Source organism: Canis lupus, chromosome 4 (genome assembly GCF_048164855.1).
Source record: "Canis lupus baileyi chromosome 4, mCanLup2.hap1, whole genome shotgun sequence".
NCBI classification, from domain to species: domain Eukaryota; kingdom Metazoa; phylum Chordata; class Mammalia; order Carnivora; family Canidae; genus Canis; species Canis lupus.
In genome coordinates this window covers 22,153,798-22,171,992 of record NC_132841.1, presented here as the reverse complement: position 1 = coordinate 22,171,992, position 18,195 = coordinate 22,153,798, and the positions used below count along the sequence as shown (strand labels likewise).

The following is an 18,195-nucleotide window of genomic DNA, read 5'->3' as shown; positions in this document are numbered from 1 at the left end:
TCCCAGTCCCTCGGGGGAGCTGCGCCCAGGACCAAGGCCCAGGCCAGAGCAGGGGATGGCAGGAGAAGGCCTCCTCCCCCTCCCCAGAGGCCCGGCCTGCACAGCCCCCTCACCTTCTCGCAGGGGGCACAGAAGTCTGGCACAGGGATGCGGTGGTACGTGAGGCCGGGGTAGGTCCCCCGGTGCTGGCCGAAGACCTCCTGCATGGTCAGGCATGTCTGGAACCTGCGGGTCGGTGGACCGCCCGTGCCCGAGAGAGGCGTACTCAGGTGGGCCTTCAGCTGGGACTCCAGGTGCTAGAGGAGGGTGGGACAGAGGGCTCAGGCCACTGAGGTAGCCGCCAGGCTGACAAGAGCCTGACATGACCAGGACCAGTCTTGGCTACTGGGTGCACCCCTGCCCCTTCCTGAGCCTCAGGGGTCCGACCGAGAGCCAGGGAGACAGCCAAAGTGGGAGTCCTGATTCGGTCACTCCCTGAGTCTGCTCCTCTTGAGGCCTCAGTTTCTCCAACTTACAAGAGGGGCATGGGACCTTCTGAAGATCCTCCCAGGCCAGTTTCCCAGGCCTCCGAGGCAGGCATGTACAGAAGGCAGAGGGGGGGTGCCTCACCTCAAGCTGGTCAGAGGCCATGGGGGGCCCAGGACACCGCAGGCTGTGGGTGTGCCCGTCACACTCCAGCACGGCCTCCTCCCTCAGGTTGACCCATACAACATGCCGTAGCTTCCTCTTGGCATCAGTCAGGTAGGCCAGGACACTCCCCAGGGCCTGGGGGGACAGGAGGGCCATCAGTGAGTGACAGGGCTCACTCAGGCTCAACCTTCCCCCCCACCCCCCGCCCTGCCCCGACACTACGAGTGGACCTAGGGCCCCTAGGGTGGTCACCTTGGTGCTGGGCTGGGCCGTGCCATAGATGGGCATGCGGGGCACCCGTCGAAAGTTGGCCACATCCATCTCTCTGATGGTGCTGAGTGCATCTGGGGAGACAAGGTCGTCTGCCACCTGTGGGGAGAGCAGCTGACTGAGGTTCAGAGCCTGGCCCAAGGTGGGGCAGAGGAGGCGCTTTACAGTTTACAAAGTTACACTTGCACTCTTGCAACTTCATCACTGTGCTGGCGAGGAGAAAAGCGACAGCGCCCACTCTCCAGATGAGGAACCTGACGCTCAAAAATGAGAGGCTGGTGACAAAAACATCAGAACCAGGACTCCCAGGGCACCTGGGTGGCTCTGCGGTTGAGGGTCTGCCTTGGGCTCAGGTCACAACCCCGGGGTGTCGGGATCGATTCTCGCATCGGGCTCCCTGCATGGAGCCTGCTTCTCCCTCTGCCTGTGGCTCTGCCTCTCTCTCTCTCTCTCTGTGTCTTTCATGAATAAATAAAAATAAAACCTTTACAAAAAAAAAAAAAAAACCAGAACCAGGCTTCCCGCCTCCTTGCCCAGAGCACACGGGTTTGAGAATGAGGAGAGCGACTACACCAGTGGCCAAAGCTACAAACGCTCCTGGGGGCCTGATATCAACTCCACATCACTCAGAGGAAGACCCTGCCGCCCCAAAGGCCATCGCCCCTTTGCCTTCTGTGAAGGAGGGCAATGCCTAACCCGACCCATCAGGCGTCAAGGGCCCGCCAGCCCCGGGCCCACACCCATTGCCACTCCCCCAGCCAGCCAGCCACACTCACCAGAGAGCCCTTAGTGATGAGGTCCCCTGGGGCCACAGGGCCCGCGGAGTTCAGCGTCACAGGCAGGCGGTACAGCTCAGGATGGGCACACAGCCAGCGGCTGAAACTGAGGGCAAAGGCCAGCGGGTACTGCAGCCCGAGGCAGAGAGACGGGAGTTCAGGGGCACGAGGCCATCCCAAACTCTCCCAGCCTGCCCTGTGGCGGGGGAGCCCCCAGAGACACCCATCACGGTCCAGGGCAGGGATGAGGAAAGAGGGCCAGGAGGTCTGAAGCAAGATCCTTCCAGGCCCCAAAGCCCCGGCAAAGGGTACAGAGCCTGGGGCCAGGGGAGAGAGAGCTGGGTGCTCCCTCGGCCTGACCCACGGCTCTGGGACCACCACTCTAACTGGGTCTCTCCATGCGCCCCCCACACCCACCTTCCTCTGGAACCAACACAGATGTCCCCACTCCCCTCCCCAGCTCCACGGGGGACGCTGGCAGCCCCATGCCAGTCACCACGGGGGACAAGGCCGGAGGGACCCAGGAGGATGGCTGTGGCCCTCCCCTTCCCCCAGCCCCACCTGTTCATGCAGATAGTAATTAAACAGGATCAGGTAAAAGTATTGCTCCAGGCTCTGCAGTGCCCTCTGCCGGACACCGTGCTGGCTGCTGCGGCCCTGCGAGGAGGTGACAGGGAGGGACACCGGTGGTAAAGGGCTCCTGGCACCACCCCATCCCCATCCCGTCCCCGTGCCCATCCCCGGACGGGCAGGAGGTAAGCCTCAGAAATCCCCCGGAACACAGTCTACCCCTCCTTCATAACGCAGTCCTGCGAGGCTGGAAATTCTCCCAAGTGGCTCACGCTATCCCCTTGGCTGTGATTAGTCTGTGGCACACCGAAAGCGTTGGTGGCTACCCCAGCACTACTGCTATCGGATTGGGGACCACCTCGCCCATAGGTTCTGAGCCCAGAGATAGGCTGGGACCCCCTCACCTCCACGCCCACTCTGTGCAGCAGGTCGTGCGCTTGTATAATCAAGGTGAGGAAGCAAGTCTATAAACACCCACCTCTGAGCCAGAGGCCCCCCACCCAGAACTGTGACCCCACCACAAGGAAACAAAAAGACCCTCCTCACAGTGCTCCAAGAGGGCCATTATTTTCACCCTCACTTCTGAGAAATGAAGTGACTTGCTCAATCAGGCCTCTGATGGCAAGGAGAGCTGGGTCCCCAGACAAATGTCCTAACCCCAGCCCAGTGTGCTCTGGGGGTAAGGAGCCATCAGAGAGGATCCCAAGCTCCCTCTCTCCACCTTCGCATCTCAGGGTTCTCCTGTGGGGTCACAACCACCTTCTGGAGGGCAAGTGAGGCTCATACAGGCCTGAAAGGAAGGTTATGCTCTTTGATTACATTTAACCCCATCGTTGGGAATCCAGGCTAGAGCTCGGCAAACTTCTACTTCTTTCAAAGGCCACGTAGTAAATATTCCAGGGCTTCTGCTGTACCTGCCTCACTCTGCCACTGCAGCCTGAGAGAGCCACAGACGGGACTGAAATGAATGGGCAAGGCCATGTTCTAGGAAAACTTCTTTACGAAAACAAGGTGGCCGGGCTGGATTTGGCCCATGGGTCATAGTTTGCCAACCTCTAATCTAGCTAAGAGAAAAAAAAAAATCCTAAATATAAAACAGCTTTGCTTTCATGAAATTATCTTGAGGCAAAGGAATTTACACAGATGAGAAACTGGAAGCAACTCAACTGTCCAAGGCCCATCCAAGGGAACCGTGATTAGTGAGTGAATCATGGCAGGTGACATTCCAAGGACACCTGCTCTGTGCCAGGCTCCCATCGAAGGGCTTCATGGCTCATATCTCAGCTGATCCTCACAACAATTCTACGGGGTGGCTACTGTTACTGGCCCTGTTTTACAAGTGGGGAAACTGAGGCACAGAGCCGTGAAGCAGGTTGCCCACGTCCACTCACCTATATAGGTGGCAGAGGCAGGACCGGACCCCAGGTGGTCAGGCCAGAGCCCATGCTCTTAACCTAGCAGGCCAACGACGGCTGACGTCACAGAGCCAGCAAGCATGGCCATGACGAAAGCAGGGGTGGCACGGGAAGCTGAAGAGAAGGGCTACCAGCAGGCCGCAAACGTGCCCTGGAGCACCCGACACAAGATCGTCACAAAGCACGTAGGAGGAAGCCAGCCCCGGATGCTCACAGCAGCTACACTGGCATTATGGGTGACTTTCTTCCCTCTCCAATTTCTCATTTTTCCATACCAGACTTTTCAAAGTTATTTTTTTTAAGTGTTAAAGAAGAAAAAGTCTCTGCCGGCCTTAGATTCCTTCCATGCACTGTCATGCGCAAACACTGTCAAGACAACCGCCTCTCCCCAGAGCGCAGGGACAGGGCGCTGAGACAGCCCAGAGCCCATCACTCTTCCAGACGCAGCGGACTGGACCAAACCCCAGCCGACCCAAAGCAACAGCAAAGCACTGATTGGCAGGAGGAGGGGAGCCAGGAGCGATCTGGGAAGTCTCTGGACCCAGAGGCCCCCCAGCACCCCTGCCAGCAGCCCCTTCCTCCATCCTGTTTATTCTGCAGCAAGGGGACCCGGCCAGGGAAAGTAAACTTCCCCTCTTCCCTGTCCTGTCCTTCCTGCAGGCCTCGCTCCTGCATCGCCCCTTCCTCTGAACACCTCTCTCCTCCGGGAGAAGCAGCAACCAGAAGAGTCTGTCGGACAGAAAGCAGCCAGCAGGCCTCACGGAGTGAGGTCGCAGGACTCAGCAACCGCAGACCGTCCGGGCCTCACCTGGGCTGGGCCCTCTGGCCGGGTGCCTTCCAGCTTCTTCTGGCGTTCCAAGACTACCTCCTTCAGGTCATGCAGCTCTGCGCAGGCGGTGAGGGCTCTGTCCACCTGGTGCCCCGACCAGGGCAGGAGGGCAGCAGGGAGGGAGCAGGGCCGGGGGAGGATGGCGGGAGGTGGAAGGGAAGAAAGGTTTGTCAAGAAGCTGCAGCTACGGGGAGGAAGCGAAGCCCACTGAGGACCCCCCGCCCCCAGACCCCTGGCTCACCTCCTCCACCATCTTCCTCCCCTGAGGCACCATGTGGAGAAAGCTCTGGATCACCTGGAGCTGCTCCAGGGGCAGTGGCTTGGTCTGCAGGGGGACAGCCCTGACAAGGAAGGGGTCAGTAGCATAGGCAATACCCCCAAAGGCCTCTACCTCTGTCCCCCCACCACACTGACACTTCCCATTCACACGGCTGCCGAGAAGCCCTGGACTACAGGGTCCAAGTCTTCCTTCCCATTCAAGTTGGGGGAAGCAAGGGGCATGCTCCCCACTGGGGAAACTGAGGCCCAGAGAGGTCAAGAGACTTTTTCCATGTTACTCAGCAAGTCTGTGGCAACCCAGGAGATGAACGCCACCTGCCCCACCCCCAGCGCCGGCCCTGGGCTCCTGCCACGTCCCCAGACTCCTTCCAGCCCTGCCCCCTCCGCTCCTCATCCTCACACTCACTCGGGCCTCGAGGCAGCCCCACTGTGGTGAAACAGGACGAGGGTACCCAGGGTCATTCCCAGGTTGGTCCTGCCCACGCCCGTCTGGCAGCTGAAGAGGAGAGCAGGGGGAGGCCCGTGGGCATCTCGGAGCAGCAGCAGGCTGGGGGTTTCCTGGGAAAGACCAGAACCATCAGCAACAGCATGACCTGGAAACCCCTCTGCTGGGACCAAGCCGTGGAGGTCGGGGGGATCACAACGTGGGCCTACCTGTACCCTGCAGTCTTTGGCAAGGATGGGGGCGGGTGCCTAGACAGGTGGCTCAGTCTCTCTTACCAAACTTCAAAGCCTAATCTGCCCTATCCGCACCAAGGAGCATGGCCCTGCCTCCTTCCCAGGCCCTGGCGGAGCTCAAGGAGTTGGTCTGAGAAGTGAGACTGCTCAGAGGGGACAGGCTTGTATTAACACCCCCCAAGCCCCGAAATACAAATTAAATAAGGTGGCTCTTCCACAGGGGCTGGCAAAGAAACACCACCCGCACTCAGGAAACACCAGCCCAGGAGTCTACGGATAAGAATTTTTTAGCTCCAGTAACTTGGGTGTCTAGACAGGTGATTTGTCCAAAGATCACACAGCAAGTTAACAACTGAGCCTGCCCAGAACCCAGGCCTTCAGACCGTCAGCGCTGGGCTCTGGCAGCGGAGAATGTACAAATACACACTCCCACAGAGATACGGACATTCCACCTCCTACACAACACTTTGCTCTGAGGAAAGCCAGAGGCCACACTTGCCCTGAGCTTCACCATGGAGACAGGGCCCAGACCCAGACCCGCTCTGCAGGCACCTGTCCCTACTCTGTGCTCCCACCAGCCCCTCCTGCCCTGACTTACCCGGAGGACACTCACAAAGGCATCAAACTCGGCTTCCAGGGGGGCCCCTTGCTCTGGCAGGGGCAGGCGGTGGTACCTGCCAGGCAAGGGGGAGAGACCCATCAGGCACAGCCCAGGCATCCCCCCCACCCCTGCATTCCTGTGGGGGAAGAGGGTGTGGGGAACTAGCCCACCCTGCACACAGTGAAACTGAGGCCACAGCTGGAGAGCAGGGCCAGAGTGCACCCATGCCCAGCACACTGGCATCCCGTGTGGCCCAAGTCACCTGGTGACCCCGGGTGGGACTGGCGCTCAGTACCTATAGGTGGGTTGCAGGAAGAGGGGCCGCTGGAACACCTCCTTGGTCACGAGCACGTCGTCCTCGCCCCGGATGGTGACAGCGTGGGGCTCCCCCAGCAGGTCCTCAATGTTGTGGTAGACGTGATACGTGTTCTCACTCAGCTGGGCAAAGTCGTGGATCTACAGGAGGAGTTGGGGTGGGGGGCCATGACTGACCTTCAGGCCCCTCCTGGCCTTCCTGGCTGAGCTCTAGAGGGACTGGACCCCACAGAGGCCACGGATGGGCCGCTCTGCCTCCAGGGGGAAGCACCTGGCCACAGGGAAGTACTCTGTGCCCTGGGAGTCCTGACAGGACGGAGGTGGCCCATGGCCTGAGGGCAGCCACCCATGTACAAAATGACATGGCCCACACTGGGGCCACGGAGGAAGTGCCCCGCCCTGTGGACAGCAGGAGCCAACTAAGCCATCAGGCCGAAGGACAGGGGAAGCTCCTTCATCTGGGCACCAGAGGAGACGAGGAGGTTCCTGCCCGGGGAGTCTCTGGGGGCCCCGTGACCACACACTCCAGGTACACACCCCCACGGTGTGTCAACGGCCTCAGGAACTTGGCAGGCCTCCCATGTTGTGGGGGAGGAGAAGAGAGGCACCTCAGAAACAGACAGAGGCCCATCGGGAGCAGTGGCGGCTCATAGAGGGCTGACCCTCAGTGTTGGGGCTCCTCGTCTGATGCTACTTCCACTCCCTCCTAGACAAGGGTGCTGAGTGTGAAGGAGGTGTGCAGGGAGGGAAAGGGGCAGAGGCAAACAGAGCTGGGCCAAACAGAGGCAAAAAAAAGTCCTTCCTGGGGTGCTGGGTGGCTTGGTCGGTTAAGCTCAGGTCATGATCCCGGGGTCCTGGGATCGACCCCCATGTCGGGCTCCCTGCTCAGAGGGGAGACTGCTTCTATCTCTGCCTCTGCCACGACCCCCTGCTTATACTTCCCTGTCAAATAAATAAATAAAATCTTAAAAAAAAAAAAAAGTCCTTCCTCTGGCTTCCCATGAGCCTGCCTTCCAGCCAGCTGCTCGCCCAAGCCGGGGAGGGATGTGAGTGGGCATGGGCCAGTGAGGGCCGATGAGCTGCCCACGGCCTGCCAGCAAAGGGGGGCCCCCCCACCCACATCAGTGACCCTCACCTCTTTCCGGATGGCCAGCTCTAAGCTCTCTACTTGGATCCCGGGTCCAAGGCCCTGGAGGTTCTCGTGAAGATTCTGCTTATCTCGGGGTGTGTAGGGCACGAAGTCCTCGTCGGCGCGCAGAAAGAGCACGGGCTCCTCCCGCACACAGAAGATGATGCACCCCTGCCAGGAGCCCAAGGCGGAAGAAGCTGTCACCACTGTCCAGCACGGACGCTCGACCTTCTTAGCTCTGGGCCTTTGTGCAGGCTGCTCCCCGCTCGTTGAGCGCCTGTCACCCCCCACCCAGTCCCTGCAACATGAATCCTGCCCAATAAGCAAAGCTCAGTCCAAATGCCACCTGCCCCCGACTCTCCCTCTTCTCGGGCCAACAGCCCTTTGTCCGAAGCTCATGGTGGTAACTCCTACTTCATACTAACATGATCAGTGAGTACATCTCCCTTCATGGACTACAGGTTCCTTACACATCCCACTAGTCCTAGCACGAAACACTGGATCAATCAAGTGCTTGACAGACACCAGGTGAAGAAATGAATGTCCACCACCATGATGCAATCATTCATTCACTGAGCACCTTACACCCAGAGAGGTATGTGGGCAGACCCTTCCCTGTGGAACTTGCTGTCGGGCTGAGAAGACGGGACCTGCACAGAGCTAACACCCCACCCCACTCTGGTTCACTTGAGAACTCTCCAGCTAAACCTCAGGTCAAATCAGGCGTGGGCTGCCCACACTGAGCCTGCAATCACAGCGGGCCCTCAGCCTCCACCCTGCAGACACTCAAAACCCCACCTCAGCATCAGGCAGGAAAGAGCAGACATTAAAAGCAGGCATTTAGGGATGCCCGGGGCACTCAATGGTTGAGCGTTTGCCTTTGGCTCAGGGCTCAGGGCATGATCCTGGGATATCCTGGGATAGAGTCCCACATCGGACTCCCCACAGGGATCCTGTTTCTCCCTCTGCCTGTGTCTCTGCCTCTCTCTCTGTCTCTCTCATGAATAAATAAATTTTTTTAAAAAATACGCATTTAGAGTCCAGATGCCTAGTTTGGGTCTTGGGACACCATTCATAAGCTGGGCCTCATAAGCTGACACCACTCATTCATCCTCTCTGGGCCTACGTTCTTCCTCTGAAATGGGAGGAACTGCCCTGCCTTCATAGGGTTGACACAAGCATATGTCAGCTCTGGTCATCATGCTGTGGCTCTCTCATTATCACCTGTCCCCTCTTGTCACCCTGTCACCCTTCTGACTTCTCCGAGGTTCTCAAAGTTAGGTGTATAAGGGCTCCTGACCTTAGGGCCCCCATAGCCACAAATGACATGGCAATAAATATTGGCCCAGAATCTCAACCATGCCGACCACAATGATCATCATGGCATTCAATGCCCAGCAGAGCCCAGTCTGCGTCCCCAGCCACCCTCCCTATCATGTGGCCAGGGCCCTCCCGGAAGCCCCTGTGCCAGATTTGGGGGGCCGGATCCTGCCTGGAAGCGGCGCTACTTACCCTGTGTCCGTCCTTCTGGAGTTTCTGGAGAACCTGCCTGAATCCAGAGAGGCTGGGTTGTCCCATGCCAAACACGGTGAGCCCACCCCGCACTTGCCGAAAGTTGGGGGCCCCACAGCCCCGCAGAGTGCCCAGCACATCCATCTTCTCAGCAACATCCCGCACCAGGAAGTAGCGTCCCTGGCAGGGGGAGAGCCACAGGGGGTTACTCAGATGGCTCAGGGACATCTTCCGTAGGTGGAGTTCTATCCCAGGCCCCAGAGGATGGGGAGCAGGGAGATGGGGCAGGGGACATGCTCTTCAAACTGTCTGTAGGCTTTTCAAAAAAAACAAACAAAATACATGACCATCTGTGATCCCAAGAAAGGTGTCATTTAGCATGGGAAAGGGAAAAACAATTCCTCCTGGTGGGGAATCAGAGAAGGCTTCACACAGGAGGCAGCATCAGAGCCAGGCCTTGAGGAGAGACCAGGGAGAGGCACTCCAGAGGAAGGAGACTGAGGCTGGCCCTAGTGTGGGGCCCAAAGCTCTCCACGAAGAAGGCAAATGTCTCCCTTGGCCAGAGAAAGGGCTTGGAGAAAGGGCCAAGTAGTGATCACAACTAAGGCCCCAGGAAACAGCTAGAGGAATCCTGCACTAGCCCCTTCCTGAGGCCCTGGAGCTCTGACGACGGACGGGGCTCCTCCCTCCCCGGCTGGCGTGGATGGATGCACTGACCACAGAGTAAAAGTCATCTGCGCTTGGAGACCTCACTTTCTAGGGTAGAGGTGAGGGGAAAAAACAGCTAAGCCAGAGAAGTTCTGGGACTCAGAGACTGGGATGGAGATCCCCAGGCTGGGGGGAGCAGGCTGGGACCCTGTCTCTGTTCTTCCTGCTGCTCAGAGGGTGTGGTGGGGGCAGGCTGGGGCCAGGCAGGGTCCTGCCAGAAGAGAAGAGCTGGGGGCTCCACGGGGCAGGGGGAGCGGCCCCCAGAAACCAGGGTGTGGGAGGAAGTGGATAAGGGCCCCAGAGGGTGGGGTGAGGACAGAAGCAGAGAAGGGAGGAGCCAGCGGGGAAAGCAGGAGGGAGGGACACTGGGAGGCAGGAGGGTGGGAAGGGATGGGAGAGGCTGAAGGGGGAGGGCCCGGGCTGACCTCACCTGCACCAGGTAGTGCTCAGGGGTGGCGTCTGACAGGCGGCCCAGCGTGTAATGGGCCTTGAGCAGCTCATCATGGATCTGGAACTCCTCCTTGCAATTATACCTGCCAGGGCAGAACAGAGCCCAAGTCAGGAAATCTTCACGATCTGACTAACCCCCATCCTCACCAGACCCCACAACAGGGCCACCCCACCCTTCCCAGGCCCTGGGCCACCCCTCTGTGGCAGAGATGGCCTGCTGTCCTCAACATCCACCCTCTCCTTCAAGAACAGAACCCTGCAATTGTGACTGGGCCATCCAGCGGGGAACTATATTTCCCAGCCTCCCTTGCAGCTATAGGATGGTCATATGGTTACGTTTTGGCCAATGGAGGGACACCTGGGTGGCTCAGTCAGTTAAGCATCTGCCTTGGGCTCAGGTCATGATCTCAGGGTCCTGGAATCAAGCCCCTACAGGGCTCTCCGCTCAGCAGAATGTCTGCTTCTCCCTCTCCCTCTGTATACCCTTTCTCTCTCTCTCTCTCTCTCTCTCTCTCTCTCTCTCTCTCTCTCCCCCTTTTTCTCTCTCTCCCTCTCCCTCTATTGCTCTCTCTCAAATATATTAAAATCTCTAAAAAGAAAAAAGTTCTAGCCAATGGGATATGAGGAAAAGTGCTATGTGTACAACTTTTGGGCCATTCGCTAAAGAAAAGGTGGGTGCCTTCTTCTCTCCTTCTCCCTGGCTAGCACCCAGAAGTGATGGCAAGAAGTTGATGCTGATGATGGTGGGGAGACAAGAGAGGAGGGGCCTGGCTGACCCAGAGCCACCATTCCAGGCTGGAGCACCTCCTGGACTCTAGTGTAGAGAGAAGCTTTGGTCTTGTTTAAGGCCTCCTATTCAAGGGTTACTTGGGTCCCAGGTGACCCTTCCATCAGATTGTCTCTCAGAACAACACCACACTGACAATCCCACAGCACAGTGAGGTGGCTCAGGACACAGGCTTTGGGGGTGTGTGACCTGGGCACGAACCCAGCTCCACCGCTCGGCAACCCTGTGGCTTTGGAGTTACTCAACTCTCTGTGGCTCCGTTTCCAGTAATCCTCACCTCCCAGGGCGGCTGTGAGAATTCAAGGCACGGCTGAACGTAAGCGCTTAGCCAAGGGCCTTGGGCACAGGGTTTATTAATAGAATTACTTTTACTAGTAGCAATGCTACCTCTACACAGGGCCATTTCAAACAAAACTAAGAGGTACAAAACTAGAGTTCTGCAGATGCTAAACCAGGGTGGGTCTGTGCGCTCAAGACACGACAAGCTTCCGTGCCGATTATAACAAATGGATAAGACACTCGCGCTTCTCTGGTGTCTGCTCCTCTGCTCCCTGCATCTAGGGAAGGCTGGGCGGTGGAATGAGTGGGACAGGGGAGCACTAGGCGAGGAGTCAAGAGACTTGGGGTCCCGCTATCAGCTCTGCCTCCATCTCACCACGTGGTGCGCAAATCCCTCTACCCCCAGGAGTTCCAGTTTGTGCTCTTAGATCCAGTTTTCACACCTGATCTAAAACGTATAAGATGAAGAGTCAGCAAACCTTTGATAACAAGAACTGGATAGTAAATAATTTTGGCTGGGGAGCCATACAGTTTCTGTTGCAACTACAAGTCTGCTACTGAGGTGTTAAGTATCCACGGATAGCATATAAGTGAATAGGACTGGCAGTGTCCCAATAAAACTTTATTTACAAAAACAGATGCCAGGCGGGATTGGGTCTGTAGGATACAGTTTGCCAAACCCCGTGTTGGGTGATCTCTAAGGTCTCTTCCCCCCAGCCATGCTGCAACCCCAGGGGTACTGTACTCATGCTGGATCCAGGAAAGACACACAGTCCCACTGTGGCAGATTTCTTCAGCAGCCCCGTGACTGTTCTGAGCCACAGCACTTGGTTAAATATCTTGCATGTCATCCCCACATAATCTGCTAAGAAAAATGAGACCCAGAGAGGGAAGAGGATTTGCCCCAGGTCACAAAGCAAGGCCCAGGACCAGTGTCTTCAACACTGCTCTCGGGGGGCCAAACCTAGATGTGTCACCCCTGGGAGAGGGAATACAGATCAGGTCTCTTCTCTTCCCCTTATCAGGAGCACAGTAATGGATTAGGACTCTAATTTTCCTGCCAGGCCTCAAAGCCAAAAGGCGGATTTATCATTCCCGGCCCTCAGGTCTCCTTACACAGAAAGTCCCATCTACTAGGTCTCTGCCAAACTTGCATGTGTGGAACACAGTTCATTCTTAGCTCACTGTGTCCTACTTCCTGCGTCCAGGAGGGGCCCAGAGGCAGATTCAACAGAAGATAAGGCTTCTCCATTCACCAGGAGACACAGCCAATGCTTCTTTTGTCCTCTTGGCCTCTGGCTCCCAGCAGCCCCTCCTTGACTGACCCCATAAGGGCAGACAGGGTTGCAGAGCCCCCTTCCAGACCCCTTTCCTCTGGGTGCATGTAGTGCACTGTCTCAAATACAGTGTCAGAACAAACCCTCAGCCTCCTCCAGGAATGTCCCTCAAGGACTTAATTAAGAGAGGTGACCAACAGCTTCCAGCTTTTTAGCTCACAGCTCTTTAACGACCTGGTATTAACCTCACTTTCGAGCCATAATTACTGGTTGTGAAAAATAAAAATCTAAGCTTTATACATCCAAGTATATAAACTCCCTTTGAAAATGTTGGGCCAAAAATTATTTTCAAAAGGGCGTCCCCCCACCAGCCACTCCTCCCTCTCCGTGCCTCATGTCCTCATGCCCATAAGTAATATGAGCCTAGAGACCCACTCAGCCACTCGCTTGCTGTGTTACTCCAGACAAACTGCTTAACCTTTCTGGGCCTCAGGATCTTCATCTAGGAAAGCAGTTTGCAGACTAAGTGCTGGGTGCTACCCCTCCTCCAGGCCGCTGCCCCAACCCTGTCTTCTAGGGACATGGTCACAGCCCCACCCCACCCCCGCCACTCACGTGATCACGACGGGGGCCACTTTGTTGGGGATGATGGACTTGGCCTTACTGTTGTGCAAGCCTGTGCTCTGGAAGGAGTGGACGCTGAGTGAGTGCGGACCGTCCATCGTGCCTCCGCCCTGGAGGCCCTCAAAGGGGGCGCCCGCCGAAACTGTCTGCTGGGCGGTACTGGCCGTTGTACCCATAGTCTGCCGGCAGCCTCAGGACCCCAAACCTGTGGAACAAGAAGCATGTGGTAGAGGAAGGGGTAGGAAAATCCAGGGCAGGAAGGGACCTGGCCCCCTCCACCTCCGCTGCACAGATACCAAGTCTGAGACCCAGAAAGGGCCAGCTGGCCTGTAGCTGGAGACAGGGCAGGTATGTGGCCTACCACGTGTTCATGAGGGCCTGCTATGGGCCTGGCCCTTTGCTGCTGTTTTCGGAGGGTCATGGATATGAAGAGACACAAAGACATAGCCCCTGACCCCTTATAGTCATACTCCCCCGGCAAAAATATGACTGTCAGAAAGGGGTTAATCCTCCACACCTGGTCAGGACCTAGGGCTGTAAGTGACTGGGTCAGGCCACCCAGAAACCAAACCCCGCTGACGGGGAGGAGTGCAAAGACCTAGGGCAGGTGCAAAGGGAAGTCAGGCTTGGCTCTGAAGAGTGTGGATGTGGGGTGCCTGGGTGGCTCAGGTGGTTAAGTGTCCGACTCGATTTCAAACACAGGTCATGATTTCAGGGTCATGAGACTGAGTCCAGGGTCAGACTCTGCACTCAGCAGGGAGTCTGCTTGAGATCCTTGCTCTCCTCTCTCTCTGCCTGTTGCCTCTCTCTCTTGCTCTAAAATAAATAAATCTTCAAAAAAAGAGAGAGAGAATGTGGATGGGAACAGGATGCTGGATGACATGCTAGCCACAAATCTCACGAAATGAGGCCAGAGACATCCAAGGGTTCAGTGAAAGCACCAGGCCCCCGAACTTGCCATCACCATCATCAATATCACCAACAGCCGAACCTTCCACCCATGTGAGGCAGGCTGGGCACCCTGGTGGACGCAGTGATCCCCACCCCACAGTGGTCTCCCCTCCCAGAGAAATACTTAAGGATGCACGCAGAAATCAGGCTTCCGGGGTGTGTGGTTAATGGAAGTGTTATTTAGGATGGCAAAACCCCGGGAACAACCTCCAGCCAACAACAGGGGCTTTGCTGAATAAAGGAGGGGGCATCACTAAGGTGAAAGGCTAAACAAAAAAAAAAAAAAAAAAGAAAGGCTAAACAGCCATTAAAAATACCACAGTGATGGATTTGAAAAGACCTCGAGGACACAGGGCTAGAAGGAACAGGTTGCAAGGCAAGAAGAGGCTACAGTCCCTTTTTAATTCATGGAAACGTATCAGAGAAAAGTCTGGGGGACACAAGAGGCTAATGTGAGTTATCACCATGTGAAGAGTGTATTTCTAACTTCTCCTTTTGCTTTTTCTCCCCTGAACACTGGGTAATAAAGTTAAAGCCTACTGAGGACAAATAAGAGAACATCTAGGGAAATAGCCAGAGACCAGTGAGGAGCTGCTGGAGGGCGTGAGGAGGACTGGCCGGGGTTGGAGGACCAGCCCTGGGGAGGAGGGAAGGGGCTGGGAGTTCCTCGGGCCCCAAGGGAAGGGTGACGATGGGCAGAGACAGGCTCCAGGGCTCTGAGGGTTTAGCAGCCCTTGGCCCCAGTCGACCCTGATGATCTAGGATCAGGACAGGAGGGGGCCACCCGGCCCGCCCATCCCCAGCCCCATCTGCACCCTGACATCTCTGCACTGCAGAAGCACCAGGACGTGACCATCCGTCAGTGGCCACTGGCCCGGTGTGAGCTGCTCCGTGTGCTGGGGACGGTCTGCTCCAGCCACGCTCCCCAGCCCTCCCTCTCCACACCAGCAGCAGCACCTTGGGAAGTGGGTGGCAGAGGCAGGGACAGCGTGTTAGTGTGAAGGCTGAACACACTGTGCCTTCTCTCCCCTAGGCCCTGAGGACCCGGGATCCCTCTCCCCAGAGCCGCTGAGACAGATGACTAGACTTACCCATCCCTCCTCGAACCTTCCCCAACCACCACCTGTCCCTGTCTTTCTCGGGTCTGGAAACGGCTCCCTCTCTCCCTCCAGCCCTGCCTCATCATCCTTGAGATCTCCCAGCAGCCATGTGACAGCTCTGTCAACATGCACACCTTGTGTTTATAAGAGCCCCACCGTAGCCCATCCTATTTCTCCCTCCCTCCCCCTCTCCATCTCTGACAAAGGTGAAGGGAATGAGCCTCTGTTCCCAAACAGAAACACAGGCTGCTCGGAGAGCACGAAGGGCTCCACAGTGGGCCCCAGCCTGCCACAGCAGAGCCAGAAACTTTTCTCCACTTCACTGGCTTTGGCGGGCTCCCAACACAGCTCACCAAAGTTCCCCAGACCCCTCTTAGCAGCCTGGCCCAAGGAGGAATGGACGACTACAGTCTCCTCCATGAACAGGAGCACGGGAAGCCACCCCAAGTGAGGGTAGGAAGGACAGGACGTGGGAAGGGCCTACAGAAGGCAGCAGTTGATCACAGCTGCCCAGCCCTGGCCACGTCCTGCCCCCACCCCCGGATCGAGCTGCGGCTGACACCCCCACAGCTCTAGCTCCAGCCACCCCCATTTCTCACGGGCTCCACAGGCGACAACAGGCCCCAGCTGGGCCCTGTAAGGACAGCTGGGAGACAATACACATGTGCACAGCTGCAGGCTACAAGGGTGGGGGAAGGACAATCTCCTTTGAAAGTTGACCAGCTTCCAAACTGTCTAGAGGGTGAAGCCCCGGGATCCCCAGGCCTCCCACTCTGCAGATCTCCCCCCATCCTGAAAACCTCTCTCCACCCTGCCTGGAGTAAGTCTCGCCAGCACAGGGGCCTCATCCTCCCCACATCTGCAGCCATAAAATGGCAGTAGGGATGGGACGGTCCAACAGCTTCTTCCCGATTCAATCGGATCTGACTCCTAAGACTAGAGGTCCTGGCGGTCAATGCCCAATGTCCCTAGTGCTCAAACCTCTGCTTGAGGGGAGGGTGGGGAGAGCGGGGTGGGAGGTGGGGAGACTGAAAAAAGGGGTCCATGGAACCTGGATGGTTTGTAAGCAATTATGCTGGTCCAGAACTTCCTTCGATCATAAGTGAAGGCCATCATCCCCATTGCACCCCAGGGCCTGGGACGTGGTCCCTAGAGCTCACAGGCCCTTTTTCACACTGCTGTTGTGCAGATGTCTGGAAACATGGCTTGCACACATCCCTCCTCTGAAACCACAGGGACCCGGGGCCCTGCCCACAGGCACTGGGGTGACATGACTGACCAACTTTGGGCAACTGTGTGCCCAGTGGTCCTGAGCCCCCCAGGCTCTCACAAGTGACCTTATGAGCCAGTGAATTTCGAGGACATGAGAACAAAGCGTAACCTCACTGTGCAAAGCGAGCTATAAAGATGCTGCTGTGCCATTTGCAAACTGGGGTTCTCGACACCAGAGACCAAAAGGACAATCAGGACTGGCTGGGTGTCCATGGTGCGGACGGGTGCCCATCAAAGGCACACTCCAGCTCAATGCCCCCATCCAAGCAGAGCAACAGCAGCCCTGTCACTGTTGTGTCTTTACAAAATAAAATTTAACCTCGGGTCTGGAAAGGGCTCCCTCTCTCCCTCCAGCCCTGCCTCATCATCCTTAAGATCTCCCTAACAAGGTCATAGGTTATCTTGTTAATAAAATAATAACCGATGACACGTGTTACTACACCACCAACTTGTTTTGTAGTGTTTCAGCTCTCCGAATACGACTCACTTCCTCTGTAATCCCATAGTTTGTGCACCTGAAAACATTCTGGAAAGGTGCTCCATAAGTTTCTGCCAGAGTGTGAGAGTGGCTCTTGGAGGAAAATTAAAAAAGAAAACCCTAATTTGAGGGAAGAATATTCCCCACCAAACATAGGTCCTCTTTCACCTTCTCCTTTGCTGCTGCTTGTTAACATTTCAAAGCACCCCTGAGGCAGTAGGCACCCATCAAGCCCCTGAGATCCAGGCCCAGGGCAGCCCGGGTGGCTCAGCGGTTTAGTGCTGCCTTCGGCCCAGCGCGTGATCCTGGAGACCTGGGATCGAGTCCCACGTCGGGCTCCCTGTATGGAGCCTGCTTCTCCCTCTGCCTGTGTCTCTGCCCCCCCACCCCGTGTCTTTCATGAATAAATAAAATCTTAAAAAAAAAAAAAAAGATCCAGGCCTTACCGCATCCATTTCCAGGGAGAATGGTTGACCTCTGCTAAGTGACAGCAGTTGACATGTGCTCCTCATCAGTTTGCCTTCCTGCCTCTTCACAGCTGCCCTGAGAGCCAGAGCATGCCCCACGCTCTCCCTCCCTTGCTCTTGGATCCCCATTCATCCACTCCACTCTCTGCCAGAGCATCCCAGACACGGCCTCCCAGACGGGGAGAGAGATGCACGGTTTCCCACGGAGGGATCAAGGACTCCAGGCCCCATTTCCCCCACAGAGACCCTCAGTGATCAGCTAGGAAGCCACAGAATCATCTGGACTACACTACCATGGCATGTGAGAAAGTCCCCCACATGGACAGACACGCATCCTCCTGCCTCCACACGCAGTCATTCCTGAGACAAAAGAAACTGCACTATGGAATTGGTGGCAGAGAGGTGACCTTGTTTCCCCAGGAACAATTCAACTTCAGGAGCTGGAACATTAGTTCTAGCTCATCCACTAACTGCCTGATGCCACAGCACAAGTGCCCGAGCTGCAGAGGGATGAGCTTTCTCGTCAATGGCAGCATTCAAGCCGAGGAGGTGCTGGCGTATGGGGGACAGACAAGAGGTTCAAAAGCAGACTCCTAAGGTCTTGGCCCCCAAACACCTCATGAGTCGAAGTCCAGTTTTTAAAAAATATTTTATTTATTTATTCATGAGAGACACAGAGAGAGAAAGAGGCAGAGACACAGGCAGAGGCAGAGACACAGGCAGAGACACAGGCAGAGACACAGGCAGAGACACAGGCAGAAGCAGGCTCCATGCGGGGATCCCGACGCAGGACCCGAT

The 18,195-nt window shown here is 56.6% G+C and overlaps 1 protein-coding gene across 5 annotated transcripts in view; it reads right to left on the bottom strand.

Annotated features, from left to right (window-relative positions):
- Positions 1-18,195, bottom strand: part of PALD1 (phosphatase domain containing paladin 1) — a 94,631-nt gene that overhangs the window by 22,575 nt on the left and 53,861 nt on the right. For all 5 annotated transcript variants that reach the window (XM_072823448.1, XM_072823449.1, XM_072823445.1 and 2 more), the window contains exons 2-15: positions 13,121-13,334; positions 10,143-10,245; positions 9,005-9,184; positions 7,499-7,663; positions 6,344-6,504; positions 6,046-6,121; positions 5,176-5,327; positions 4,732-4,831; positions 4,470-4,574; positions 2,238-2,333; positions 1,677-1,805; positions 883-999; positions 610-765; positions 114-296 (exon numbers count right to left, since the gene is read on the bottom strand). In XM_072823448.1, coding sequence (XP_072679549.1) covers positions 114-296; positions 610-765; positions 883-999; positions 1,677-1,805; positions 2,238-2,333; positions 4,470-4,574; positions 4,732-4,831; positions 5,176-5,327; positions 6,046-6,121; positions 6,344-6,504; positions 7,499-7,663; positions 9,005-9,184; positions 10,143-10,245; positions 13,121-13,305 — 1,908 coding nt within the window. In that variant the 5' untranslated portion in view covers positions 13,306-13,334. The remainder of the gene's footprint in view (positions 1-113; positions 297-609; positions 766-882; positions 1,000-1,676; positions 1,806-2,237; positions 2,334-4,469; positions 4,575-4,731; positions 4,832-5,175; positions 5,328-6,045; positions 6,122-6,343; positions 6,505-7,498; positions 7,664-9,004; positions 9,185-10,142; positions 10,246-13,120; positions 13,335-18,195) is intronic.